We start from the raw sequence: 25,823 nt of genomic DNA, 5'->3' as shown, positions 1-25,823 counted from the left end.
CAGTATCTCTTGCCGTCCAAATCTGTTGGGTTCCCATCTTCCAGTAGCAAGATAACAAGGCACACCATATTATGAAATATATTTGGTCCCTGAGTCTAGGTCGGTTAGTAGCTAGGGTTCTGATAACAAGGACTTTATCCAAATAGAGATCTAATTCTCTTTAGTTATTGAGTTTGGCTTGAGACATACATGGACAGTCCACACAGTATAAAAATTTCAGACATGATAGGAGTTTAAAGCACTGGCTTTGAGGCTCCTCAGTGTTCCTGTTTTCAAAGCTAAGAAAGTGCTTGGTAGTGTCATCATTGTATGGAGTGCCCAGGAGATAGGCACAGACTCTTCGTTTCTGAAACAGACTAACCACAGACTGCCATAGGGCATGGTGGAGGTTTCTGAGCATACGTACATTTTTAAAAATGAAATTTGAAAACACAGAGGAAGTTAAGGGGTTTTCTTTAGCTGAATGAAATACAACCTTTGTGAATATGTTTGATAGCATCGTGATGAGTAGGATGACATAATGCGAATGGTTGTAAGATGGGCAGATGACCAAATGATAACTAATGACAAGAGTATTTGAGATTAAGCCTCATTTTTTTTTCTTTTAAAAAAATTTTCAAATGTACATTACAGTGGTTCAACAGTCCCCCTAACCCTACCCCCCACCACTGCCCCCTTTCCTCCCCCTTAGTAACCACTAGTCACTTCGCAGTGTCTATGAGTCTACTGCTTTGTTCCTTCTGTTTTGTTTTTTTATTCCACAAATAAGTGAAATCATATGGTATTTGGCTTTCTCTGCCTGGCAAGATAAGCCTTACTTTTCATATTTTAGACAGCTTAGGGAGAAATAGCAGTAACTAGCTAGTCCTGGGAATAATACCTTGGTAGATTAACAATATGGGACCTTGCCTAACCTCAGTGAGGAAGTTCCCTTCAGTAGCAGAGGACTTGGGAATGACCTTTGAAACCTACCTGTGGTAAATGGTAGAACATAGGAGAGAAGTGCCTTATAAAAACTATGAAATGTATCTCTAACCCTGTTTGTTTATCATTTTTCTAAACCATTGCATAGTGCACCTGGAAGTGGTCCCATGTTCAGACCAACCACAGTGGCTGTAGATGAAGAAGGTGGAGATGATGATAAAGATGAATCAGCTACAAACAGTGGCACAAGTGCCACTGCCACTTGTGGCCTGGGATCTGAACTCTCCACAGATAAAGGAGGCCCTTTCACTGCCGTACAAACCACAAATGCTACTGGACTGGCACAGGCACCTGGATTAGCCTCCCAAAGCATCAGCTTTGGCATTAAGAATAACCTGGGGACCCCATTGCAAAAACTGGGAGTGTCATTTTCCTTTGCCAAGAAGACTCCTGTGAAACTCGAATCAATAGCATCAGTTTTCAAGGACCATGCAGAGGAAGGGACTTCTGAAGATGGAACAAAAGCTGATGAGAAGGCTTCTGACCAAGGACTACAGAAGGTGGGAGACTCTGATGGTAACAGTAATCTTGATGGTAAAAAAGAGGATGAAGACCCTCAGGATGGAGGATCCCTTGCCTCAACATTATCTAAATTAAAAAGAATGAAGCGAGAAGAAGGATCTGGGGCTACAGAGCCAGAATATTACCACTACATCCCCCCAGCACACTGCAAAGTAAAACCAAATTTTCCCTTCCTTCTCTTTATGCGAGCCAGTGAACAAATGGAAGGTGATAGTAGTACACACCCAAAGAATGCCCTTGAAAATAAAAAAAGCGGCTCTCCCAAGCCTAAAGGCTGCATCAAGGTGGCAGCAAGTCAAGGAGAAGAAAAGAAAGGTAGTGAAGGCTCTGAGCAGCAGACAGAAACCAGTGTGGCTGAGCCCTCAGAGCCTGAAAGTAAAGCTGACACAAAGGCCTCAGGAGAGGATGGAAGTGAGCAGAGTTTAGAGAGTCAGAGTCAGAAGCCTTCAGAGAGCCAAATGTATGAGTCTCACCCTTCTAAAGAAACCACTCAGGCCACCCCAGCAGGGAAAGAGAACCAGGAAGGACCCAAACATCCTACTGGTCCTTTCTTCCCGGTTTTGAGCAAAGATGAAAGTACTGCCCTCCAGTGGCCATCAGAACTATTAATTTTCACCAAGGCAGAACCTTCCATTTCATATAGTTGTAACCCTTTATACTTTGACTTTAAACTTTCAAGGAACAAAGATGCCAGAGCTAAAGGGACAGAAAAACCAAAGGACATAGGAGGCCTCTCAAAGGCCCGTCTCCAAGGCCTTGATCCTGGTGAGCCAAATAAAAGCAGAGATGGGGGCGAGGATGTAGAACATTGCTCTGGAGGCAGAATGGATGCGGCTGCTTCAGGATCTGCCTGTAGTAGCCTGAATAAACCAGAGCTTGGGGGCAGCAATGGGTCAGAGACAGAAGACACGGGGAGAAGCCTTCCCAGCAAGAAAGAACGATCTGGGAAGTCCCACCGACACAAGAAGAAAAAGAAGCACAAAAAATCCAGCAAACACAAACGGAAACATAAGGCTGACCCAGAGGAGAAAACCTCTAAGGCAGAGTCCGGGGAGAAGTCTAAGAAGCGCAAGAAACGGAAACGAAAGAAGAATAGGTCCTCAGCACCTGCGGATTCTGAACGGGGACCCAAACCAGAACCCCCTGGGAGTGGTAGTCCTGCACCACCCCGGCGGCGGCGGCGAGCTCAAGACGACTCGCAGCGGAGATCCCTGCCAGCAGAGGAAGGGAGCAGTGGCAAGAAAGATGAAGGTGGGGGTGGTGGCAGCTCCCAAGACCATGGTGGGAGGAAACACAGAGGTGAACCTCCAGCTTCATCTTGCCAGCGAAGAGCTAGCACCAAACGGAGCAGCCGGTCCAGCCATCGGAGTCAGCCTAGTAGTGGAGATGAAGATAGTGATATTGCTTCATCACGCCGGCTGCACCCAAAATCTCCATCCCAGTACAGTGAGGAGGAAGAGGAGGATGAGGAAGACTCTGGCAGCGAGCTTTCCCGTAGCCGCTCACGGTCTGGCCGGCACCATTCCTCACACCGTTCTTCCCGGCGGTCTTACTCAAGTAGCTCAGATGCTTCTTCAGACCAGAGCTGCTATAGTAGACAGCGGAGTTACTCTGATGACAGCTACAGTGACTACAGTGATCGGTCACGAAGGCACTCCAAGCGCTCCCACGATTCTGATGACTCAGACTACGCCAGCTCCAAGCACCGGTCCAAACGGCACAAATACTCATCTTCTGATGATGACTACAGCCTCAGTTGCAGCCAGTCCCGAAGCCGGTCTCGGAGTCACACCAGGGAGCGCTCAAGATCCCGGGGCCGCAGCCGCAGCAGCAGTTGTAGTCGCAGCCGGAGCAAACGGAGAAGCCGCAGCACCACAGCCCACAGCTGGCAGCGGAGCCGGAGCTATAGCCGGGACCATAGCCGCAGCACCAGGAGCCCTTCCCAGAGGTCAGGTTCCAGGAAGGGATCATGGGGTCACGAGAGCCCTGAGGAGAGGCGCTCTGGTCGTCGAGACTTCATTCACTCTAAAATCTACCGCTCCCAGTCTCCCCACTATTTCCGATCAGGCCGGGGAGAAGGTCCTGGGAGGAAAGAAGATGGCAGGGGTAATGATGATAAAGGCACAGGCCCACCCTCCCAGAACAGCCACATTGGTGCAGGAAGGGTGTCAGAAAGTGACTGCAGCCCTGAAGACAAGAACTCTGTCACTGCCAAATTGCTACTAGAGAAGATCCAGTCCCGGAAAGTGGAGCGGAAACCCAGTGTGAGTGAGGAGGTGCTGGCCACCGCTAATAAAGCTGCACTCAAGCTCAAGGACCCCCCACAAGGTTACTTTGGGCCCAAGCTCCCCCCTTCTCTTGGTAATAAGCCTGTACTTCCACTGATAGGGAAGCTCCCAGCTACCCGAAAGCCCAACACCAGGAAATGTGAAGAATCTGGCTTAGAAAGAGGGGAGGAGCAAGAACAGTCAGAGACAGAAGAAGGGCCTCCAGGGAATAGTGATGCTCCATTTGGACATCACTTCCCTTCAGAGGAAACAGCTGGCCCCTTATCAGACCCACCCCCAGAAGAGCCCAAGTCTGAAGAAGCTACTGCTGATCATCACCCTGTGGCTCCACTAGGCACCCCAGTGCACTCTGACTGCTATCCTGGGGACCCAACCATCTCCCATAACTACCTCCCTGACCCTAGTGACGGGGACACCCTAGAATCCTTGGATAGTGGCAGTCAGCCAGGCCCAGTAGAATCCAGCTTGCTGCCTATAGCGCCAGACCTTGAGCACTTCCCTAGTTACGCACCTCCCAGTGGCGAGCCTAGTATTGAGTCAGCTGATGGGGCTGAGGATGCTTCCCTGGCCCCCCTGGAGAGCCAGCCCATCACCTTCACCCCCGAGGAGATGGAGAAGTACAGCAAGCTCCAGCAGGCCGCTCAGCAGCACATCCAGCAGCAGCTTCTGGCCAAGCAAGTGAAGGCCTTCCCAGCCTCAGCTGCCCTGGCCCCAGCCACTCCAGCCCTTCAGCCCATCCACATTCAGCAGCCAGCCACTGCCTCGGCCACCTCCATCACAACTGTTCAGCACGCCATCCTACAGCATCATGCCGCAGCAGCTGCCGCCGCCATCGGCATCCACCCCCACCCTCATCCCCAGCCACTTGCCCAAGTGCATCATATTCCCCAACCCCACCTGACCCCCATCTCCTTGTCTCACCTCACTCACTCAATCATCCCTGGTCACCCTGCCACCTTCCTCGCTAGCCATCCCATCCATATCATTCCTGCCTCAGCCATCCATCCTGGGCCCTTCACCTTCCACCCAGTCCCACATGCTGCCCTCTACCCTACCCTCCTTGCCCCACGGCCTGCTGCAGCAGCTGCCACTGCCCTCCACCTCCACCCCCTGCTTCACCCCATCTTCTCAGGTCAGGACCTGCAGCACCCCCCCAGCCATGGCACATGAGTTGGGGGATGGCAGCCCAGGTAGGGCCAGGGAAGGTGATCCATAAATCTTCCCTCGGAGGTGTTGAGCCATTAGTACCAGCAAGTAGAAGCTGGGATGGGCAGTGTCTGACAGCCAAAGAATTGAGTTTTGGCTTGCAGGGGTGGTTTTAGATTTGCGGTTTGCTTTGGGTTTACTATCAGGGATTTTTTTCTCTCCCCATTCTGTCTGTCCCTCTCCTATGTTTCTAAGCTAGGGAACACCAGTAAGTGCTACCTACCCCTCTGTGGCAACATCTCCAAGCTGTCAAGTTGAGATAACTACCCTCCTCCCTCTACTTTTTAATCATTCTCCCTTCTATACACTTTAAAACATACTCCTCTCTGGCCAGTGGGTTGTCCACCTGGTCCTACCTTCTCAGTGTCTTGACCATCCATCCCTTGGTGACCTTATGTTATCCTGGGTGAGGTAGAAAGGGAATCTGACCTGGAACCAGATGCTATTCAGGCTGTTCTTCAACCCGCTTCCCACACAGAGAGCCACACATTGGGCACTCTTGTCCTCATGTCCCTCATCCCGGAACAGCTACCTGCTTACCCCAGGAAAGAAGATGCCATCATGAATAGAAGCTGCATGGAACATAGACTTGCCCGTGTGCTTCCCCAGAGAGGAGCTCATGTGTCTGAATGGTGTATTTTCTTCTGTCATGTTGATGTTTCTTTCTTAATTTATAGGATTTTTTAATGTAAAAAAAAAAAATTGCACTGAACTCTATAAAACGTAAATGCTGCTTTTTGTAGCTCATATAAAAAAGGTTCCATATTTGTAGTATACTGCAATAATATTTTTTACATCCAGCTCTTTAAGTGATCCTTGTTCTGGTGGCTTTGTGTAAATATGTTTGCCCTAGTTGAATTAAGAAACTTTAAAGGTTATGAAATGAAAACAAAAAATAAAGTATTTGTTTTCTGCTAGATGCAAAAGTGACTAAGCATGTATATTTTATCAAGCTCATGTATTTTTTGAAGTTATGAACTATAAAAATGTTAAAGGAACATTGTTTACCGTTTCTTTGCTGGGACAAAATGTTCAGTAATTTGCAGTAAGTGGTGCCACCAGCACTGGGATTTTTGAAGTAGTGGGCAGCAGTCAGCTGGGGGTATCAGAGGGACATTCAGTCACGACAGTCTCCCTCATGTGCTTTGCTGTTTTGTACAGAGAAACAGGTGGGCCCCTCAGAGATTGGAGAGCTTTACTCCCTGGAAGCAGTGAGATGCAGAGTGATTCTCGAGGATTCCAGGGTTTTCTGGGCGCCTTGTTCCAGGCAGTCCATTTGCCTTCTTAGTACTTAGCCCCCTTTGACAATTTTTTTTTAATGTGCCTTTTGGGTTGGCTAGAAATTGAAGTAGCAGCAGACTGGAGGGTAATAGAATTGAGGGTTTTCTTCCTCCTCTTTGGGAGGTAAGCACATTTATAGATCCTGCAAATTCTTTTGCTTCATAATTCCCATGCTTTCTGCCCAGCTTAGTTTGAGTGATAAAGATTCCTTTTTTCTTTCTTCCATGACACCTGCTAGAGGAAGGACCACCTCACCACCTACTCTCTTGCCTTTCACCAGGCTCTAAGACCTAATTAACACAATGACCCAAAGGTGTTTATATTGCAAGTCTCATCTTTGGTATAGTTAGTTCCCTGTGGCATTGCCCTACCTATTTCTGTGTCTGAAATTGGTTGGGTGTTCACCTGACAGGAAAAACAAACCCTACGTACCTGGGCTAAGGCTGTGTTCTACCTTCTCGAATTCCCAAAAGAAAAAGATTTTGAGTTCATGAGAAGCAAGTGCTGGCAAACAAGGCTCTTGCCTGAGCCTCCTACCTGTTCAGTCTCCTCATCTATACCAGAAGCATCAAATTTTGATAACTAGCACTGGAAAAGTGAAGTCATCTGAAGTGAAGGGACTTGTTTTTCTTGCTTTCAGCTCATGTAAATATTTAAATAATACAGTATTAACATTTTTGTGCTGCTTCCCATTAGCTTGTAGATTGAGCCATACTCTGGCTGCCTCTGCCTTACTGGGGGCAGTTTTCTTTAACTTGCAGAATAGTGATTTTAACACTTAAAAAAATGGGAAAAACAAAATAACCTATCCTTACAAGCATAACAGATTGTATTTAACTTTATCACATATGATAGAGAGATATATGCTGTAAAATTAGGGAAAGGAGCTTTCTAATAAACCAACGATTTGTGGAAACTTAGAGTCTGTCATGATTGTTGCCCCATTCACTCAAGTTGGGAAGAGATTAATATGGGTTATGGAATATCTTGTTTGAAGTGATCAGGGAATAGGTTCTTGTAAACCAGTTATATATGATTTTTGGAATTGTGCTCCTCAAAGCTCAGGCTGCCCAAGTAAGGGGGGAAAAGTTATGCTGTGGGAGGAAGTAATAGTTACATTTCTCTCAGTCTTACATAATTGTCTTGGAATATGCACCTCCTTTCCACTCTTTCCCATGAGAATTTTCTTTTATTTCTATTGTTTTCCTTATTGTAGTTAAGTAACCTATGTGTCATGGAATATATGGCATGTAGGTGCTCCTTAAATGGCTTTGGAATTTCTGGCTTTAATTTTTAGAACTTTGGATGAACTTCAGGGCAAAAGGCATCTGCCTGGCCTTTGTTTTTCACATGGGAGTTGTATACCAGGGCTAATATTTAATCATTCTCCTCAACCCTTTAATCCTACCCTGCAGTGCTTGAGAGCTACCTGGTGAAAGGAAATGCCCCCTAATTGTTACTGAGCAGATAAAAAGCCTCTATTTACTGTTCTGTATCAAAAGATCACAAAAGGCAGGGAAAGTTTAGCATCAAAAGCTAACCGTAGATTTGTAATGGTACATTAGTTTCCTCTCTTTCCCAGCCTTTAAGGAAGGGGTAGTACAATGTCTCTTTTGTACTCATACAGCTATGTTCTCCCCTTAACTAGAGAGGCTAATCAACTTGAACCTCGGGTTGCAGGCTCAGATCTCCCTGTTTTCCTAAAATAACAAAATCCCTGGCCAAAAAGAACGGATGTTAGAAAATGAAATGATGGAAATTCTGAGTAGGCAAGGTATCAGTGAGGCAGACTGGCCTGTAGAGTTTGCTATGTGGAGGGATGTACAGCTACTTGATTCCGGTAAGGGTTCTTCCACCTGTTTCAGCCACCTGGGATTGCAACATGGAAGTACTCCCTCTTCTACATCCTGGACGACAAACTCAGGTCTTGTCAGCCATTTCCATTCTTACTTGCCAGAGATACCTTCACCTCCCCCTTATCAAGTCATGTCTGAATGACGGTACTTTTTCTGGCTGGCCTCCCAGACTCTAGGATCTAATTCCTGTCTTCATGTAAGTTTACTGGCTTTTCAGAATCAGTGCAGTTCATTTTGTGTTTATTGCTCCCCCATAAAATTTTAAGTTCTGAGAGGACAGAGACTGATTGTTATATTTCCTTTTTTTCTTAATCCCTTAGAGCGTTTTACATAGTTGAACACATAGTGAACATTTTGATTATGTGTTCAAGAAAGGTGAGCAAAGTAAAATACCATTAGCTGAGGATTATGCATCAGGATTTAGCAAAGAAACATTAAAGATGATAAAAAAATTTTCTCCACATCACCTAGTTCATTTCCAGTCACATAGAAGTTCAATAATTGTTGACTTAATGAAGTCTTAACAGAACTTTGGATTCAGTGAGGGGTTCCAGGGCTCAGGCTGATGGGATGGGCAAGTGAGTGATGTGTCAGCGCTCTTCTGCCTACTTTCAGAAGGGAGGCCAACCCAGCTCTGACCCCACAGGGACACCCACAGGGGACAGGATCCTTACTGAATACCAAGCTCCTCCCTTCGCAAGTCTGATCCTCCACCTGTTAACCAATTTTAGCTCCTGGCTCCACTGTCCTACCAGTTAAGCTGGGCACTAAGGCCTCAAATTACTTTTGACACCTCCCTACCATATCCAGTTGTGGATTGTGTAACCTCTGCTCTCTCTCTCTGCCATGTACCCTGGTTCAGGCCTCACCACCTTTAAGCAAAAAATGCAGTCAGTGCCCATTTGATCTTCCTGTAAGTCCTGCCATTTCCAATTCTATCCACAGGTAGCCCGTGTGATCATTCAAATTGGAGCATAATTCCATCTGTGTTTCTTATTCCCTAACTTAAAAAATCTTTGATTCTCTTATCTCCTCTGGATTGAAGTTCAAATGATTTAACAAGGCATTCAGATGAACCTCCAGTGATTTGACTAGCCTTCCATTCTACCCTCTTGCCCCTGTCCTCCCCTTGAAACACCCTCTTGAGTAGACTTCCTGCCTTTCCCCATAATAGACCTCTGTTCTGCTGCTGCTCTCTTTACTTATTTCCTGCACCTAAAAACACCATCATTCTCTGACAAAAGGCAATATGGTGTAATGGTTAAGAACATGGATTCAAGCACAAATGTGTTTGCATCCTAGTTCTGTCACTAGCTGTATAAACTTGGGCAGTTTACCTAAAATACTGTGCCACAGTTCTCGTGTTTATAAAATACAGTTAATACCTATTTCAGAGTTGTTAGGAGCAAATGACATCAGCTGATCATCTCCACCCTTTCAAGGCATGCGTTACTATTCCTCTGCTGCAGTTATGTGCATTTATGTCAACTCCCTCTGGACTAAATTCTTTAAGGATCTTTGACAATTATCTTTGTATCCCTTATCAGTGCCTTGAACAGAATAAGTATTTGTTAAACATTTGTGGCATGAGAATTAATATTAGGCTATACAGTCTACACCAGTAGCAATACCACTCAGGAGAAGATGGGGAAGGTGGAAGGTACGTCTAGGACTAAGCATTCTAACAAATGCATTATGTGCCTACCAGTAGCTTGGCACTGGCAATTCAGCAGTGAGGAAGGCCTAGACTAAAGTTCAAGGAGCTTCTAACCTAGCAAAGGACAGGATTTTGAGCTGTGTGCTGGGGAGGTGAATTAGGGAAAGGGAGGAGCTCAAAGGATCCCAGGCTGGCACAGGTAGGTGGGCAGGATACAATGGTTTAATCAGAAATAGCGTAAGTTTGATCAGAAAATACAGAGCAAAAGGAGGACATGGCTATGTTCTTTCAACTCTATCAGATCTCAGTGATGAATTTCCTTCCTGAGAACCTATTGGTTGTGAAGACAAGAAAGTACCAATAAGACTCGGCACTCCTCCCTCTCATCCATAGAAAATGACCTTGCCTTTCTGCTCAAAACTGTTCCTTCTCTTCGCACTTTGTGACCTCATGTTTGTATCTTCCACTCTCAGTGCATGTTTCTGCTCAGTCTCTCCTGCAGCAGTACCTACTGTATTGGGCTCTTGGCTAGACCCCTGGGACTGCAGAAAGGAACCTTGCTCTCAAGGCATTTGTGGACACAGCCTGTGAACAGACCATGACTAAATAGTGTGATGAGTGCTGTGCCCCATGTACTGTGTTACCCCCAGGGTGTCAGCCTGAGGAGTCGGGGGTGGGGGTGGAGGAGGCTCCCCCTAGGCAGTGACCTACTAGAATCAAGTCTTAATGATTGGGCAAGAGCTTTCTGACACAAGAAGAGAGGGCCTGCCTTTAACTGAACAGCTGGTGCATATCCTCAGAGCCTTTGAGCCCGAATACCCTGGAAGGACTCCACCCCATCTCCTTTCCCCTTCAGCCAAGATCTAGTCACCACCCGTTCTCTAGCACCAGCTGCACTGCTCTGGCTGCATTAAGACTTGGCTGGAATGAAGAAAGAGTTAAGGAAGCTGCTGCACCACTGTGGCTGAGTGACACTGCCCAAGGCACCAGAAGGAGGAGGAGAAGTGCCTTATCCAAAAGGATACAGCAGCCTTCAGGTCTTATCAGACAGTAGCAGCTTCCTTACGCATTCCCCCACCTCTGACCAAGTCACAGCGTGTCACCACAGTGCAGGCAGCTGTGGGGGGAAGAGCAGTTGCAGAACTATGGGCTAGAGTGGAGGTGTACAGACCAGTTAATTCCTGGTTGGACTATGCCAAGCAGAAAGCAATGGTGGCTTAACAAGCATGGTAGTGGAAACGGGGTGAAGATTCAAAAGACATAGTGGAGAGGTAGAACCAACAGGATTGGTGATAAAGTACTCTCAGGAAAACGGAGGGAGGAGTAATGGCTTTTAGCCATAAGCATCCACCCCTGAGTGGCCTCACCGCCTTCCTGGCAATCCTAAAAGCCATATGGGTCCAGAGCCTATATAGCCCTTTGCTCTGCCTATATAGCCATTTACTCAGCAAATGGGTTCCAGTTTGATAAGCAAAGACTTCCTGTGGTGGAAACTGAAAGGAAGAGGAAAGAGCTTGCGCATTCCTGCCAAGAGGTTGTGGGAGAAGGACGATGGTCAGAGCTTTGTGTCCATTTCATGCCCTCTGGCTTCTGGAGTGGGTGCAGCTACTCTTGGGACCTGGCGCTGCCCCTCCAACCTCAGCCTTGAACCTGGACCCAGTGCAGCTCACCTTCTACACGGGCCCCAATGGCAGTCATTTTGGGTTTTCACTGGACTTCTACAAGGACAGCCATGGGAGGTGAGTTCTGGGGGAAGTTTGGGTGTCAAGAGAGATTGCCTTCACTGATTCTGTGGGTCTCGAACTCCCCATTTATGACAGAGGTTGAGCAAAGTGACTTCTAGGGTCTATTCAGTCTGAGCTCTTGTTACGAGCACTGGGAAGGGACTGGCTCAGGTGAAGGTGTCAGGGAGGCATGTCCATGGGAAGATGGGCACCAGAACTACAGCAAGAACAAAGGGATGACAAAGTTGATGACTCTCTCTTTCCCAAGGGTCAGTTGTATGACCCAGTCCATCCTTATCCCCTTAAAATATAGAGGAGCACATGTCTTAAATTGACTTGCAAAACTGTAAAATCATCTACCCACCCCCACCTCGCTTTTCTCCATTCCTCTGAACCCCATCAAAATTACAGATGTATGAAAGAAGCGGTAGAGCATTAATGGTTGGGCTTAATCAGGCTGTGAAATCAGACCCCCACGATTAGAGTCCTGGCTCCTCTTCTTTATAGTCACTGAGTATATATACCCTGAACTAGTTGCTCATCGTGGTGCACACTGATGTCCAACTTTGGCCAGAGACAACAGCACATTGCATTCCAGGATCAGCCCCTTGGAGAATTTCCTCTGCTGAAAAGAGCCGCCTCCCCTCAAATCCAGTTCCCTTCCCTGTGTGGCATACAACCAATGATGGACCAATGAGGAGAATTTAGAAAGGAGAGAAGTGGACACATCCCATCCTCTTGATTTGGGACAGTTCTAAAGGGTCTAGCTTCAGAGCCTCCAGGGTGTTGATCCATGACTGCAACTGGGCCAGAATCTCCACTCCACTCCTTTCTCTGCCCAATCCTGCTTCTTTCCCTTCCTTTCCACAGATACTGATCTTATGGGTACTATTTAATAAACATCCCATGGGCTAAAAAAAAAAAAAATTACAGCATTTTTTGAGCACTTGTTACATATTTGGCTGGCACCATGCAATGTCCCTCATACATTTCTTTTTATTTCTCCTGACAGTATTTAATATGGCCAACCTGTGATTTGAACGTAGATCTACTAGGGTCCCCAGTGATAACAGTACCCCACTTCCCACTTTAGAGATGCCCACTAGATTCCCTAATTCTTCACCATTAAACCAGCTCTCAAGAAGGGATCTTGTAACAGTCTAACATTCTAGGGAGCATATAAACGCCCCCACTTCTGGTGGAGGGGACAGTGGCTGGGGAGTTGTACATGGTGCTCAGAACTTGAGGTCTTTTCAGCAAGGATATCAAACCACTCGTATTAAAACCAGACAAAATGGCTAGTCCGAGCTTCACCCTTAACTCCCTGGGTTGCTATGCACATGTGGTTTCCCCTCGCTGGGAGTCAGTTTCATTGGTCACAAATGAAAACATTGACCTTGATGGTTGTGAGTCTCCTTGAAGAAAGATGATCCAGTGCCCCCCCCCCACCAAGGCACACCTCCAATCTGGATAGCACTCATGGCGCGGGAACGGCGGCCTGGGGTACCCCGGAATCCACGTCTCCTTCACCCAGCTTTTCCTATGCAGCGTGGCCATCGTGGTGGGCGCCCCGCGGACCCTAGATCAAAGCCGGAAGGAGACGGGCGGCGTGTTCCTGTGCCCCTGGAGGGCAGAGGGAGGCCAGTGCTCCTCTTTGCCCTTCGATCTCAGTGAGTTCCGAGCAAGGAGGGTAAGGGAGGGGCTATAAGAGGGATCGTGGACGGCCGGGCTTCAGCGTCCCACCTCTTCTTGTGCCCTCCAGATGATGAGATACGAAAGATAGACTCCCAAACTTTCCAAACCTTCAAGGCCCGGCAAGGCCTAGGGGCGTCGGTCGTCAGCTGGAACGACAACATTGTGGTGGGCGCCGCGAGTCAGAGCCCAGGGAGGAGTCGGGGACAGGGACACGTGGAAGGGGGAACCCGAGTGCCGCCCCTTCCCCACTCTCCTGTGGCCCTTCCCCCAGGCCTGCGCCCCCTGGCAGCATTGGAACGCCCTACATAAGAACGAGGAGACTGAGAAGACACCCGTAGGTGGCTGCTTCGTGGCTCAACTCCGGAACGGCGGCCGCGCGGAGTACTCGCCCTGCCGGGACAACACCATGAGCGGGATTTATGTGGCAAGTCGCTTCAGTGAGTTCCCCCTCCGTTTTGGCTCCGCCCACTAGCGGCCACTTAACCCCGCCCTCAATCTGATCCTTATCCCAGCTCCGCACGTCCTGCTTAAAAAACCTGCGTCGCCCAAAGGCCCAGTTCCAGGCCCCGGGGCACTCCGGGCGCTGATTAAAGGCCGCGCCTCTATACTACCCGTCATGGCCTCGCCCCCACTCCGCCCCCACCCCCAGGCTCGCTTGCACTCTCCTTGATGCACCCCTTCGCTCACCGCTCCTCCTTGTCTTCTCCAGACAACGACAAGCGCTACTGTGAAGTGGGCTTCAGCTCCGCGGTCACTGAGGCGAGTAGGGAGCACAAGCGGCATCGGGGCGTCCAAACAGGGCCCTATCTCACCTCCAGGGCTTCCTTTTCAGGCTGGAGAGCTGGTGCTTGGGGCCCCTGGCGGCTATTTTTTCGTAGGTAGGTGCCCATCGGTACACTTCCCGCCCTTCTCTCGGCCCCGGGTATGGTCTCTGGGCCTCCACACCCTCCGTCCCTCGCGCCCTAGGTCTCCTGGTGCGGGCGCCAATTGCGGATATCATCTCGAGTTACCACCCGAGCACCCTCTTGTGGAACGTGGGCACCCAGAGTGCCACCTTCGACTCCGGCAACCCAGAGTACTTCGACGGCTACCGGGGTAACTCTGGCACCTCCCTTCTAGGTTTCCCAGCACTCTGACACCTCCCCACCGTCGGCCAGGTGCTGCTCCTGCGGGAGCATTCCCATCCCCGGCCGGCTGGCCGGCCCCAGCGCTAAGGCCCCTCCCGCTCCCGCAGCTTCCCCCGCAGACCATCCAGCTCCCACTCGCCCTGCCCGCCCTGGATTCGCTGCGCATCTGGGGCAGGTCGTGGCCTTTCCGTGGCCTCAGTTTTCCCGTATACACAACGCATGGTTTGGACTGGGTGGTCTCTTGAGGGCCCTCCTTCCTCGCCCTCGGCCCCTCCCTGCTTTGCCCTCCTGGAAAGACTAATTTGCGCTCTGTCTTCAGGGTACTCAGTGGCCGTGGGCGAGTTTGACGGGGATCTCAGCACTACAGGCAAGAAACCCATTTAGGCAACAAGGGTCGGGGAGGCCAGCTCCGGGAAGAGCGCCTCCAAACCCGTCACTGCAGCCTCCCCTGAGTGCGGAACAGCGGGTGGGAGGTGGGTGGGTTCGAAGGACCTCATTCTCCCGGGCGACTCTCCCCAGAGTATGTGTTCGGTGCCCCTACCTGGAGCTGGACCCTGGGAGCGGTGAGTGCCCCCTGACCCCACCCACCGCTCGGCTTCGCGAAGTCCCCGGCCCCGCAACCCCTGCTAAATCTCCTGCCCTTTGCACCCTGAGCGAGCGGCTGCGGGGCGGGCAAGAATGACGCGCTGCAACCTGTGCGTTGTCCGCGCAGGTGGAAATTTTGGACTCCTACTACCAGACGCTGCAACGGCTGCATGGAGAGCAGGTGGGGGCCGGGTCCCGGTGTGTGTGTATGTGTGTGTGTGTGTGTGTGTGTGTGTGTGTGTGTGTGTGTGGTGTGTGTGTGTGTGTGTGTGTGTGTGTGTGGTGTGTGTGTGTGTGTGTGTGTGTGTGTGTGTGTGTGTGTGTGTGTGTGTGTGTACATACGGTGGATTGGGACCGTAGAATACTCCGCAAGGTGTGACTGACGATGTATAAGAGAGAATGCGGGTCCGGGGGCGGCAATTAAGGTGCGCCTCGGCTTCCTGCAGATGGCTTCGTATTTCGGGCACTCGGTGGCAGTCACTGACGTCAACGGGGACGGGTGAGGAAGGGGGCGCCCCACGCCTACCCATTTGGGTCTCCAATACCAGAGGGCTTCATTGCCCTCCATCTCCTCCTTTCCCAGCCCTCTCCCCCACGTGAGTGGAGGGGACCAGGAGGGCGAGGATGGCCGAGATTTGGCCCCAGCCCGCCGCATACCTCTAAATCCACCCCACCGAACCGCCCATCTGGCCTACAGGAGGCACGACCTGCTGGTGGGGGCGCCACTGTACATGGAGAGCCGCGCGGACCGCAATCTGGCCGAGGTGGGGCGCGTGTATCTGTTCCTGCAGCCTCGAGGTCCCTATGTGCTGGGCGCTCCCAGCCTCCTGCTGACTGGCACTCAGCTCTACGGGCGATTCGGCTCAGCCATTACGCCTCTGGGCGACCTCAACCGGGATGGCTACAACGGTAAAGGAGGAGAGGAGCCCCACTTGCTGTAGAAGGGTTAACAGCCACAGCAAGGACCATAGATTTGATCTGAGGGCAGCGGGAACCCGGAAGGGCTTTAAGCAGGAGAGAATTAAAGGAGACCAAATGGGATTTGCTTGCATTCGCCCAGGCAGGAGATGATGGCCGCCTGGACGTGGATCCTGGCAGTGGAGTTAGAGATGAGGGTGATTTCACAGATTTTTAGCACTTGGATTATTAGTGACTGGCTGTGGGGCCAAAGGAGGGAGAGGAGGTGGGCTGAGTGCTGCCTTCACCATCTGGAACTCAGGCCATGCAGTGGGCTGGGGAGGTGATATGGGGGCAGATCAGCAGGTCAGCTCTGGGCTTTTTGATCTTATTTAAGGGCTTGGGAACATTAGGCAGACATGTCCAGAGAAGAGTCGAGTGTGGCTTCCCTCACTTCCACCGGAGAGGTCTGAGTGGGATGTAGGGACTTGGGAACAGTGGGTTGAGGAAGTGAGAAGAGGCCCGGGACAGAGCCTGGTGAACAAGAGCATATAGGGGACTCCCAGAGGATGTGAGTCTGCAAAGGGGACAGAGGAGTGTCCAGAGAGGGAGGAAGGAAACCAAATGTGACAGCCCAGAACTCAAAGGAAAAGAGCCCTTTACACAGTAGGAAGGGGTGTCAGCAGTTCCAAATGCTGCTAAAGGGTGGGCCTGGAAAGGTATCCATAGGCTTTAGCAGGAAGGAGGTCATTGGTGACAATGACAAGAACTGATTCAGAGCTGGGTAGGAACAGAAGCCAGAATGCCATGGGATAAGGTATGAATAGAGATGAAGAATTGGAGGCAGCCAGTGTAGCTAGTGTGTTCAACCAGTTTGGGAATGATATGGGAGAACAGATGGTTAGTGAATGGAGAGGAGGGTCAAGGGAAGGTTATTTTAATTTCTCAGAACATGGAGTAGGTGAAAAGTGGAGGAAAGTGATCTTGTAGGAAAATGGGGGTTAGGGAGAGTGAGCCAGAGGAGCGTCCCTGCAATGCCTGGTGGATGTGGGGTTGGGATACTCAACTCAGTGGCAGGGTAAAGGGATGTGTGTGGATTTATAGTGCAACACTTGGGTTGCTTCCCTTTGTGAAGGAAGTGGGGGGGCTTGGGAGCTTGACAGAATGGAGAAGGTTTGACATAGGTGCTGAGCAGACTAGGAGAGGGATCCGAGGGATCAGCAGGCTGCTGGGCAGCATGGAGGCCCCTAGTGGAGGCTGGAAGTCAGGACCTCATGATCCCCTATCTGGTGGAGTCTGACCAGGTTTTCCCAGGACTGACAATGGGACAAAACAGCTGAGGATGTGGCAAGGGTGATTGATTGGTCAAGAAATAAGTGAAGAGATGAGGAAGCCAAAGATCAGGAGGCAGTGGAGGCCCAGGGCCTGGGGGTCAGACTGTGGTCAGAGTAGTCTATTTGGGTAAATTCCATGTAACTTGATTAGAAAAATCAATAATGACTTTTAAAGGAAAAAAACTGAACAGAAAATAAAATCTGAAGACAAAGGAAACAGTTACAATGTACATATCAAAGATCTTAGTTTCTGTCATATGCAAAGAATGCTTACAAATTAATGATAATGATGATTAACTAATTTTTATGAGTCATCATAAAAGTTATTAGTAATGGCAAGCCCATGGTGTGGCGCTGGGTTTGCGTGGTGGAAGGGGAATGGAGTGAAGGTTCCTTGGGAAAGAAAGGGCCATGATGTAATAGGACTTGGTTACTTAATCTTCTGGGACTCATTTTCTCATCTAAAATGGGAATGACAATGCCTGATCTTCAGGATTAAATGAAATGTCAATATGTTTTCTCAAAAGATACTGAGGGCTGTTATTTTTTTATAATAATCCTACTTGATAGGTCTCTCTCCTACTCAACTGTAAACTCCTGGAAGGCAAGGCACCTGCCCCCTTGACCTAGACCTTTGCATCCTTCTCCTGGTCCCCTGGGGTCTACCCAGAGAAGAAGCTTGGGAAAATTTTACAGGGCTGCCTGGAGAAATTGGTTAACCCGCAGCCACTCTCTTTCTGTTGCTCCTTCCAGACATTGCAGTGGCCGCTCCATATGGGGGTTCCAGCGGTCGGGGCCAGGTGCTGGTGTTCCTGGGTCAGAGTGAGGGGCTTAGCTCACGCCCCTCCCAGGTCCTGGACAGCCCCTTCCCCACAGGCTCTGGCTTCGGCTTCTCCCTGCGAGGTGCCACAGACATCGATGACAATGGATACCCAGGTGCTCTGGAGCCTCCAACTAGACAAGGAGGGCCGTTGGGAATTAACTGGCTATGCTTTAGAGACACAGCCAAGGGCCTTGCCTGACTTTGTGACCCACTGAGAACTCTGACCCAGCTGTGGGGCTAGGAGGCGGGGGTAGTCAGGTCAGACTTCCAATGGAGGAAGTGGTGTGGGAAACCCCTGAGAAAATGGGGTGAGAACCCCAGGCCCTCTCTAATGACCAATTCTAACCACCACCACCCACTTTTCTACAGACCTACTGGTGGGAGCTTATGGGGCCAACAAGGTGGCTGTGTACAGGTGAGCACTGGCTCCATGGGCAGGTGCGGGGGCACACCATCACAGGAGCCCAGGTCAGGGAGGGCCACAACGGAAAGCCTCCCTCCATCCCACCAGAGCCCTGCCCGTGGTGATGACCACTGTCCAGCTGCTGGTGCAAGATTCTCTGAATCCTGCTGTGAAGAAATGTGTTCTGCCCCAGACGAAGACACCAGTGAGCTGGTAAGGAGGCGGAGGGCACGGGCCAGGCAGGATCTGGGACCTCAGGAAGGCCCTAGCTCCTGAGCCCCACACATGTCTTTGCAGCTTTAATATCCAGATGTGTGTGGGAGCCACTGGGTACAACATTCCTCAGAAGCTGTGTGAGTGTCATGGTGGAGACAGGAGGGAGGTGGGCCTGGGCTCTCCTAGAGGCTGGCCAGAGAGACCCTGACCCTTTCTGCCTGTCCTGCCAGTCTTGAATGCCGAGCTGCAGCTGGACCGGCAGAAACCCCGCCAGGGCCGGCGAGTGCTACTGCTGAGCTCTCAACAGGCAGGCACCACCCTGCACCTGGATCTGGGTGGGAGGCACAGCCCCATCTGCCACACCACCACTGCTTTCCTCCGAGTAAGTCTGGACTGGGGATGGGCGGGGATGGGTGTATGAACTTGTTCACCTCTGGCCCTGGACCATGAACTGGGTGCTGCGGGTTCTGGGCACTCAGTGGAACATGCATGGTACGATGCATGGTAGCAAGATGGCCTGACTCTTGTTCCCTTCTCAGGATGAGGCTGACTTCCGGGACAAGCTGAGCCCCATAGTGCTCAGCCTCAATGTGTCCCTGCAGCCCGAGAAGGATGGAATAGCCCCTGCTCTTGTGCTACATGGAGATACCCACGTCCAGGAGCAGGTGGGGGCAGGGCAGGGCAGTTAAGGGAGGTGGAGGACCCTTCCCAGAAAGTGAGGGTTAGGGTTAGTGTCCAAATTGTAATGTGAACTCTAAAACCTTGGCGTCACCTTTAATCTTGAAATTAAAACCTAATCTCTAAAAGATGTCACTCTAAACCCTAACAAAATATCAATATCCCCTGAACTTGGTGGAAATGCCAGGTGTTGATGTTACCTCTAAACTCTGATCTAAATCCACAAACCCTGATGTCACTACCCAAACCCTATCTTCATCCTAAACTCTGGTGTCATTCCCAAACTCTGTTTATTCTCAGACCTTCTAACTCCTTAAGCCCTGTTGTGACCCCTCCAGACTTCACATGCACCCAATTTATCCATATACCCTGATGTGCCCCCTCTAGACCCGAATCATCCTGGACTGTGGGGAAGATGACCTGTGTGTGCCCCAGCTCCAGCTCACTGCCAACGTGTGAGGAGGCCTCCCATGCCACCCTACCCTGGTCCTACCTGCCCCAGTGACACACATCCACTCTCCACCTGGGGCCTGATACTCTGTCCTCAGCCCTTCTCTTCCTCCCAGACCCTGGGCCTCGATCTGCCTTTTTGGCTTTACTCGTTTCTCCCCATAGGAGAGGTTCTCCACTCCTAATTGGAGCTGATAATGTGCTGGAGCTGCAAATGGACGCAGCCAATGAGGGTGAGGGGGCCTATGAGGCTGAGCTGGTTGTACACCTGCCCCCAGGTGCTCACTACATGCGGGCCCTCAGCAACATGGAGGTGAGACCCCCACCCCAGGGGCATTACCAGGGATCTGGGAGGTATAGGAGCTCCTGCTTCTCTTGTGCTTTCCTATAACAACTGATTGATTTTTTCTAAATTTAGAAGACAAGTACTTGCTAATGGCACAAAATTCAAGGACTCTGTTATAAAACCCAAACCAAAAATGGCCCAGGAACTAAGTGTTAACAGGAGCCTCTGTTAACATTTGGTGGATTTCCTTCCAGGCTTTTTTTTTCAGCATTGACAGATGCTCACATAGATACATATTTATTTTGTTGTGGTTTATCATGGCAGGGTCATACTCTATGTAATGTTTGTGTTTTTTCTTTCCAAAAAATTTCGTAAAAAATAATAAGGTACCATAGTAATACATAAAGAGGAATGTGACAGTGCCATGCACTCCCAGCCCAGGAATCCTCCCCTTCCACCCTAGCACACAAGTTTTTCCCAGACTTTCCAAGGGAGCTCAAATTTAGATGAGAGGTTCTGTAACCATACTTTTTTTTTCTTGGAACTGGCTCCCTGAAGGGTTTTGAGAGGCTTGTCTGTAACCAGAAGAAAGAGAATGAGACCAAGGTAGTGCTGTGTGAGCTGGGCAACCCCATGAAGAGGAATGCCCAGGTGAGGCCAGCAAGTCCCTGGGTGCTGGGTCTTCTACCGGGGGCTTACCGGCAGCCAGGTGTTAGGAGCTGTGTTTGGAGTCAGATAGCTCTGGGCTGGAATCCTGGTCTTTGCATTCCCTAGCTGTGTGTCCTTACGTGTGTTCTCGGGTGAGTGACTTTCCCTCTCGAAGTGGAATTCTGAGTAAAATGAAGATCATCCTGGTGACCTTGGAGGGCGATAACTGGAGGCCACGGGGCTGCTGGGAGTGGGCATTTGGGCAGTGACTTTGGCCATCTCCATCTCTCAGATAGGAATCACAATGTTGGTGGGTGTGGAGAACCTGGAGGAGGCTGGGGAGCATGTGTCCTTCCAGCTGCAGATCAGGAGGTACTGGATGGGGGAGCACTCCTACCCACCACCCTACCCCTATCTGATCCCAATGCAGAGACCCTCAGGTGCCCTCCATCCAGAAGGGTTTTCTGGGATGCTTGCCCATCAGACTTCCCCGTTCCCTTTGTTCCTCAGACACTTGCTTCTGAGTCTTGGAGCCCTAGAGGAAGTTCTTTCCCAGGTCTAACTTCAGTTTGTGGAGCTGGCTCTCCCTAAGCCCTCTGATATTCTGGCCCCAGCCCAGAGAATCCCGATGTTCACTGGGCTGGTGCCCTGACCTGCTTCTTCTCATCCCTTCCCCTCCAGCAAGAACAGCCAGAATCCTCACAGTGAGACTGTGCTTTTGGATGTGCCAGTCCGGGCAGAGGCCCATGTGGAGTTGCGAGGGTGAGCTGGGGTGGGTAAGGGAGATGGCAGGCAGAGCCCTAAGATTCAGACTGCCCTGGGGGAACCCCCACAGGCAAGTCAGGGGATCAAGCTCGCTCTGGGGACTCGGGGCCCTGCAGGAACTCCTTTCCAGCCTCCCTGGTAGTGGTGGCAGAAGAAGGCAACAGACAGAATAGCTCCAACAGCCAGGGCCCCAAAGTGGAGCACACCTATGAGGTAGGGAGGAGTCTCCAGACCCCAGGCTGGGGTGGGAGGGTCCCAGGAGCTACGGTCTGAGTGCTGAGCCACCTAACGTCCTGCCTCCTCACCACCACCAGCTCCACAACAAAGGCCCTGGTACTGTAAGTGGCCTCCGCCTCTACCTCTGCCTCCCTGGCCAGTCCCAGCCCTCTGACCTGCTCTACATCCTGGACATACAGCCCCAGGGGGGACTTCAGTGCTCCTCACAGCCCTCTCTCAACCCACTGAAGGTAAGAGCCTGGATGGAAGAAAGAACTGTGGGTGGTCTGCAGCCCATCAACCGGAGCACCTCTCGGAAGGTGGGGAGATGGGCAGAGTGTGGGCTCTGACTGCTTCTTTGCTGTCCCAGCTGGACTGGGGTCTGCCCACCCCCAGCCCTTCCCCCCAGGCCCATCACAAGCGGGAGCGCAGACAGGTGTTCCTGCCAGAGCAGAAACAACCCTCGAGGCTTCAGGATCCAGTTCTTGTGGTGAGCAGGCTCTGCGGTCTCCAGCTGGGGCCTCCCTGGGACCCAGGGGCAGAGGGATGGGAGGCAGGGAGCTGCAGGGGCTGTGACCTGGGCTTCCGATGGACCAGCTTGGCCACAGAGTACTCCACGGAATATAAAGGACTGTGCCTGTCTGGTGTCTAGGACAGAGTGGGGGCACTTGCACTTTTAAAGGTTCCCAGTACATTTAAGAAAATGATTAAATGCCAAAACAGAGCTACAGAAATTCTGGGTATTGAATGCTGGATGATGACCTGTTTCTCCCCACTTCTCCTGCATCTTTGGGACTGTGTGAGCAACTGCATGTAGAGAGAACATCCGAAGCTTGAATCTGAGACCCCGAGGGAGAGGCCTGAGCTCTCTGACTGCCCTCTTCGGCCCCCCTCTCTGCTGGGCCCTTGAGGGATGAAGGGTCAGAAGGGGCTGAGGACTAATGACGCATCCCCGCAGAGCTGCGACTCGGCGCCCAGTACTGTGGTGCACTGTGAGCTGCAGGAGATGGCACGCGGGCAGCGGGTCATGGTCACCGTGAGAGCCTTCCTGTGGCTGCCCAGCCTTCACCAGGTGGGGCGGGATGCCGGTGGGCGGGGCTTTCTGGAGGCGGGACCGAGTGTGCTCTGGGGAGAGGCGGTACTTCAGGAAACTGGAAGGGAATGCGGGCTAGCTTTACTTTGGGCGGGGCGAGTCTGGGGCTGGGACTCCTGCAAGTAGGCCTCGTGTAAATAGCATTCATCCCCGAGGTATCCAGAGGCCCCTGGACCAGTTTGTGCTGCAGTCCCACGCTTGGTTCAATGTCTCTTCCCTCCCCTACGCCGTGCCTGCCCTCCGCCTGCCTAGTGGGGAAGTTCAGGTGAGTATGGAGGATTGGTGGCGGGAGAGATGGATCCTACAGGACTCATTGGCCTTCCCAGGGGCCCTTGACCAGCAGGATGGGGGTGGAACTTCTTGGGCCTCAGGGGTGAGAAAGGTAGGTGGTTTGGCTGGGGGTCACAAGGAGACACGTCTTTGGGAAAGACAGGTGTTAGTGTGACTGAGAAGACACATTGGATTGCCCCCAGGTGGAGACGCAGCTGTTTCGGGTCTTGGAGGAAAGAGACATTCCCATGTGGTGGGTGCTGGTGGGTGTGCTTGGTGGCTTGCTGTTGCTCACACTCCTGGTGCTGGCCATGTGGAAGGTGAGGAATGAAGGGAAGTGGGGATGGTCCCCAGGTGGGCACAGGCTTGGCCCTGTTACTCACAAGGAGGCAGAGAGAGATGGTGGCCACAATGGGTGACCCTGGCCCATGTGCTCTACAGCTCCACTATTAGTGTCATTCTCCAGTGGGCACAGCCTTTTCCCCTTTTCCCCCCTGAGAGGAAGAATCACAGGAAACAAGTCCTGCCTTCGGGACTGCCCTGGCTGCTGAGGAGGGCAGGGCTCCCCTCCGCCAGTTCTGGCCCTACCCCTGACTGAGGTGGAAGGCACAGGTCTGATCTAGACCCTGTAGGGAGGCCCTGGTGGGTCACTCCCTTCCTCTGCACCTGAAAAACAAACTGGTTAAAATGCAGTGCTCAATCCCTGGGAAGTCATGGTACTCCCCGGGAAAAGCACACATTAGACTTACAATAATCAAACACATACCATCATGCGATTGAGTCACATAAACATAATCGTAAGTATTTAAGAAAAAGATTCAGGGGAGAAAAGCCAAAATTCCTTTCAAACAACTTGTTACATGCATTATCTGTAAACAGGGGAAAGGCTTCCATTTGTGCATACAGTGGGGTCCATGCTGTGTGCTGGTTCGGGGAGAGGATCTAGAGGCTGGCTGGTGTGTGCTGCTCTGGGATCTAAGGATCATCTTTACACCCTGCCCCCTGCCCCTGTGTGCCCACAGGTTGGCTTCTTCAAGAGGAATCGGCCGCCCCTAGAAGCAGATGAGGAGGGAGAGTGAGAGGGCGGCCCATGCGCTGTCCTAACTAGAAGGCTGGATGTAGTGCCTCCTCTGCCCCTCTTCTCCAACGAGTGCCCCCCAGCTCTGGTCACTCACAGGTTGGAGCTCCATGGAGGCCTTCTGATGACCTCCCCCTCCTATCAGAACTGGGACCCCCCCTTTCCCACTACCTAATAAAGAGGCCGAGCCCCAGCCCCCAGTGTGCTGCTTCCTCTTGGAGTCAGAGGAGGGCCCAGGTGATACTGGGAGTGGGGACCAGGGGCTGGTGGAGGTGTGAGCTACAGGGTCTCTGCCAGGGAAAAGGTTGCAAATTACTGTCCTTGGGAAGTGGAGAGTGAGGGTGGAGCAAGGGCCTCCAGTTGAGACTGAAGGTGGCAGGAGGGGAGCCTTGGGGAAGGCGGGCTAGGTCCCTGATGGGCAGCTTTAAACGGTGTTTTTTTCTTGATTTTGGAGAGATGAACGTCAGATGACCTGAGATTTGGAGAATTCATACACTCTCCCCTCTCCTGTAACATAAAGCCTTCAAAGCTGGTTGGGAGTGAGGAGGGGCAGAGGAGGCTGCCTGAGCCCTTGCCTGAGGAGGGCAGTGGCCCACCGGGAGAGGAGAGCAGGTACTCCTGTCTGGCTTCCCTGCTGCTATTCCTTCTCCGCCAGCAAGGAGAAGGGTCTCCAGTTAGGAACTCTCAGGAGGGCAAGGAGCAGACCATAATTCTCCTCTCTGCCAAGTATAGAGTCAGGGGCTTGGGGAGGGTGGGGGGAACCTGCAGTCCTGAGAGATTTTTGTGGATTCACGTGTCCAGTATTTGTTGGTCACTTTCCACATGCCCAGTACTATCCCAGTACAGTCCTGGGATGGAGCAGTGAATGAAACAAAGACCCTGTCCTCATGGAATTTATGTTCAACCAAGGGTAAAGAATAAACAAACCAATGGTGGTCAGTGCTGGGAGCAAAAATAAGGTAAGGAGATAGTGATAGAATTATTTGGATGTTGACATTTTAGGCAGCATGGTCAGGGAAGGCCTCTCTGATGAAGTGAGCAGAGATGAATGAATGACAGGCAGCTCACAGGAATAAAGTGCCCTGGACAGAAAGAGCAGCCAGTGAAAAGACCCTGAAGTGGGAGCAGGTTTGATGTGTTCAAGTGAAAAGGAGGCCCATGGGCTGCAGGTGGGTGAGGGGTTCAGATGAGGTCAGTGGTAGGGGACAGGCAGGCAGCACTTTATGACCATGGGGAGGATTTTTACCTGAAGGGGTAAAAGGCAAATCCTGAAAAGAACAGAACAATTTGACATCCATGCATGGCAAGTTCCAGAACAGGTTTCTAGTTGGGTGGCTGTGACCACTTAGGAAAAAATTAAGCTGTGATCCTTGAACACCAGCCAAACTCCCTCCTCCCTCTGCCATTGCAATTGGATGGTCCCAGACAATTTATCTTGATCCACAGCATTTGGCATTTGTCCTTTATAGACAAGACAGAAATGTGAGCTGCATGATAAAGACTTGGATTTAAGACCAAACAATTTTGATTGAGCTGAGGGAGATATCTATGGGGTCCCAAAGCTCCATCCTGGCCCTGGGCTGCCTGGTATTGTCATGAGTCCCTTGACCGGAGGCAGGAAAGCTGCTCCTCATCTTGCTGATGGCTGCTGGCTGGGAGGGGGCTTCAGCACAATGGGTGAAGCAGGTTCAAGGCAGTCTTGACAGGTTGTAAAGTTGGGTTGAAACCAATAAGATGAAAT

At 51.0% G+C, this 25,823-nt stretch overlaps 2 protein-coding genes across 13 annotated transcripts in view; both read left to right on the top strand.

Moving 5' to 3' along the window:
* The window catches only part of GPATCH8 (G-patch domain containing 8), a 100,868-nt gene extending 93,671 nt beyond the window's left edge, over nucleotides 1-7,197 (top strand). For all 9 annotated transcript variants that reach the window (XM_073236229.1, XM_073236238.1, XM_073236233.1 and 6 more), the window contains one exon: nucleotides 1,073-7,197. In XM_073236229.1, coding sequence (XP_073092330.1) covers nucleotides 1,073-4,964 — 3,892 coding nt within the window. In that variant the 3' untranslated portion in view covers nucleotides 4,965-7,197. The remainder of the gene's footprint in view (nucleotides 1-1,072) is intronic.
* Nucleotides 7,198-11,305: 4,108 nt separating this feature from the next.
* On the top strand, nucleotides 11,306-24,297 carry ITGA2B (integrin subunit alpha 2b). Of its 4 annotated transcripts, none has more exons than XM_036997610.2 (30): nucleotides 11,306-11,533; nucleotides 13,067-13,188; nucleotides 13,281-13,378; nucleotides 13,485-13,650; nucleotides 13,923-13,972; nucleotides 14,046-14,091; nucleotides 14,180-14,308; nucleotides 14,660-14,707; nucleotides 14,860-14,903; nucleotides 15,053-15,106; nucleotides 15,372-15,424; nucleotides 15,623-15,834; nucleotides 17,910-18,092; nucleotides 18,349-18,394; nucleotides 18,491-18,595; nucleotides 18,680-18,735; nucleotides 18,829-18,980; nucleotides 19,138-19,263; nucleotides 19,664-19,731; nucleotides 19,892-20,039; nucleotides 20,571-20,663; nucleotides 20,953-21,032; nucleotides 21,342-21,422; nucleotides 21,542-21,638; nucleotides 21,740-21,892; nucleotides 22,012-22,131; nucleotides 22,600-22,713; nucleotides 22,890-22,999; nucleotides 23,208-23,324; nucleotides 24,027-24,297. In XM_036997610.2, the coding sequence occupies exons 1-30, from the start codon at nucleotides 11,346-11,348 to the stop codon at nucleotides 24,058-24,060; spliced, it is 3,093 nt and encodes a 1,030-aa protein (XP_036853505.2). In that variant the 5' UTR covers nucleotides 11,306-11,345; the 3' UTR covers nucleotides 24,061-24,297. The 4 variants fall into 4 exon arrangements, with proteins under 4 accessions (XP_036853505.2, XP_036853507.2, XP_036853504.2 ...); XM_036997609.2 differs by having other exon boundaries at nucleotides 11,307-11,533; nucleotides 22,898-22,999; nucleotides 24,027-24,296; XM_036997612.2 differs by lacking the exon at nucleotides 24,027-24,297 and having other exon boundaries at nucleotides 22,876-22,999; nucleotides 23,208-23,326.
* Nucleotides 24,298-25,823: the final 1,526 nt, after the last annotated feature.

The sequence above is a fragment of the Manis javanica genome, chromosome 4 (genome assembly GCF_040802235.1).
Source record: "Manis javanica isolate MJ-LG chromosome 4, MJ_LKY, whole genome shotgun sequence".
In the NCBI taxonomy this organism is placed as follows: Eukaryota; Metazoa; Chordata; class Mammalia; order Pholidota; family Manidae; genus Manis; species Manis javanica.
The sequence above is the reverse complement of the archived record's forward strand: the minus strand, read 5'-3'. Positions and strand labels throughout refer to the sequence as shown.

What these genes read in the sequence shown, in the direction of transcription:
- ITGA2B (XM_036997609.2), top strand. Translation starts at nt 11,346, where the DNA reads ATGGTCAGAGCTTTGTGTCCATTTCATGCCCTCTGGCTTCTGGAGTGG. An exon ending in CTCCAGCTCACTGCCAACGT is followed by an intron (nt 19,732 to 19,891) that starts GTGAGGAGGCCT and finishes TTCTCCCCATAG; the next exon opens with GAGAGGTTCTCCACTCCTAA. An exon ending in TGCCTAGTGGGGAAGTTCAG is followed by an intron (nt 23,000 to 23,207) that starts GTGAGTATGGAG and finishes GATTGCCCCCAG; the next exon opens with GTGGAGACGCAGCTGTTTCG.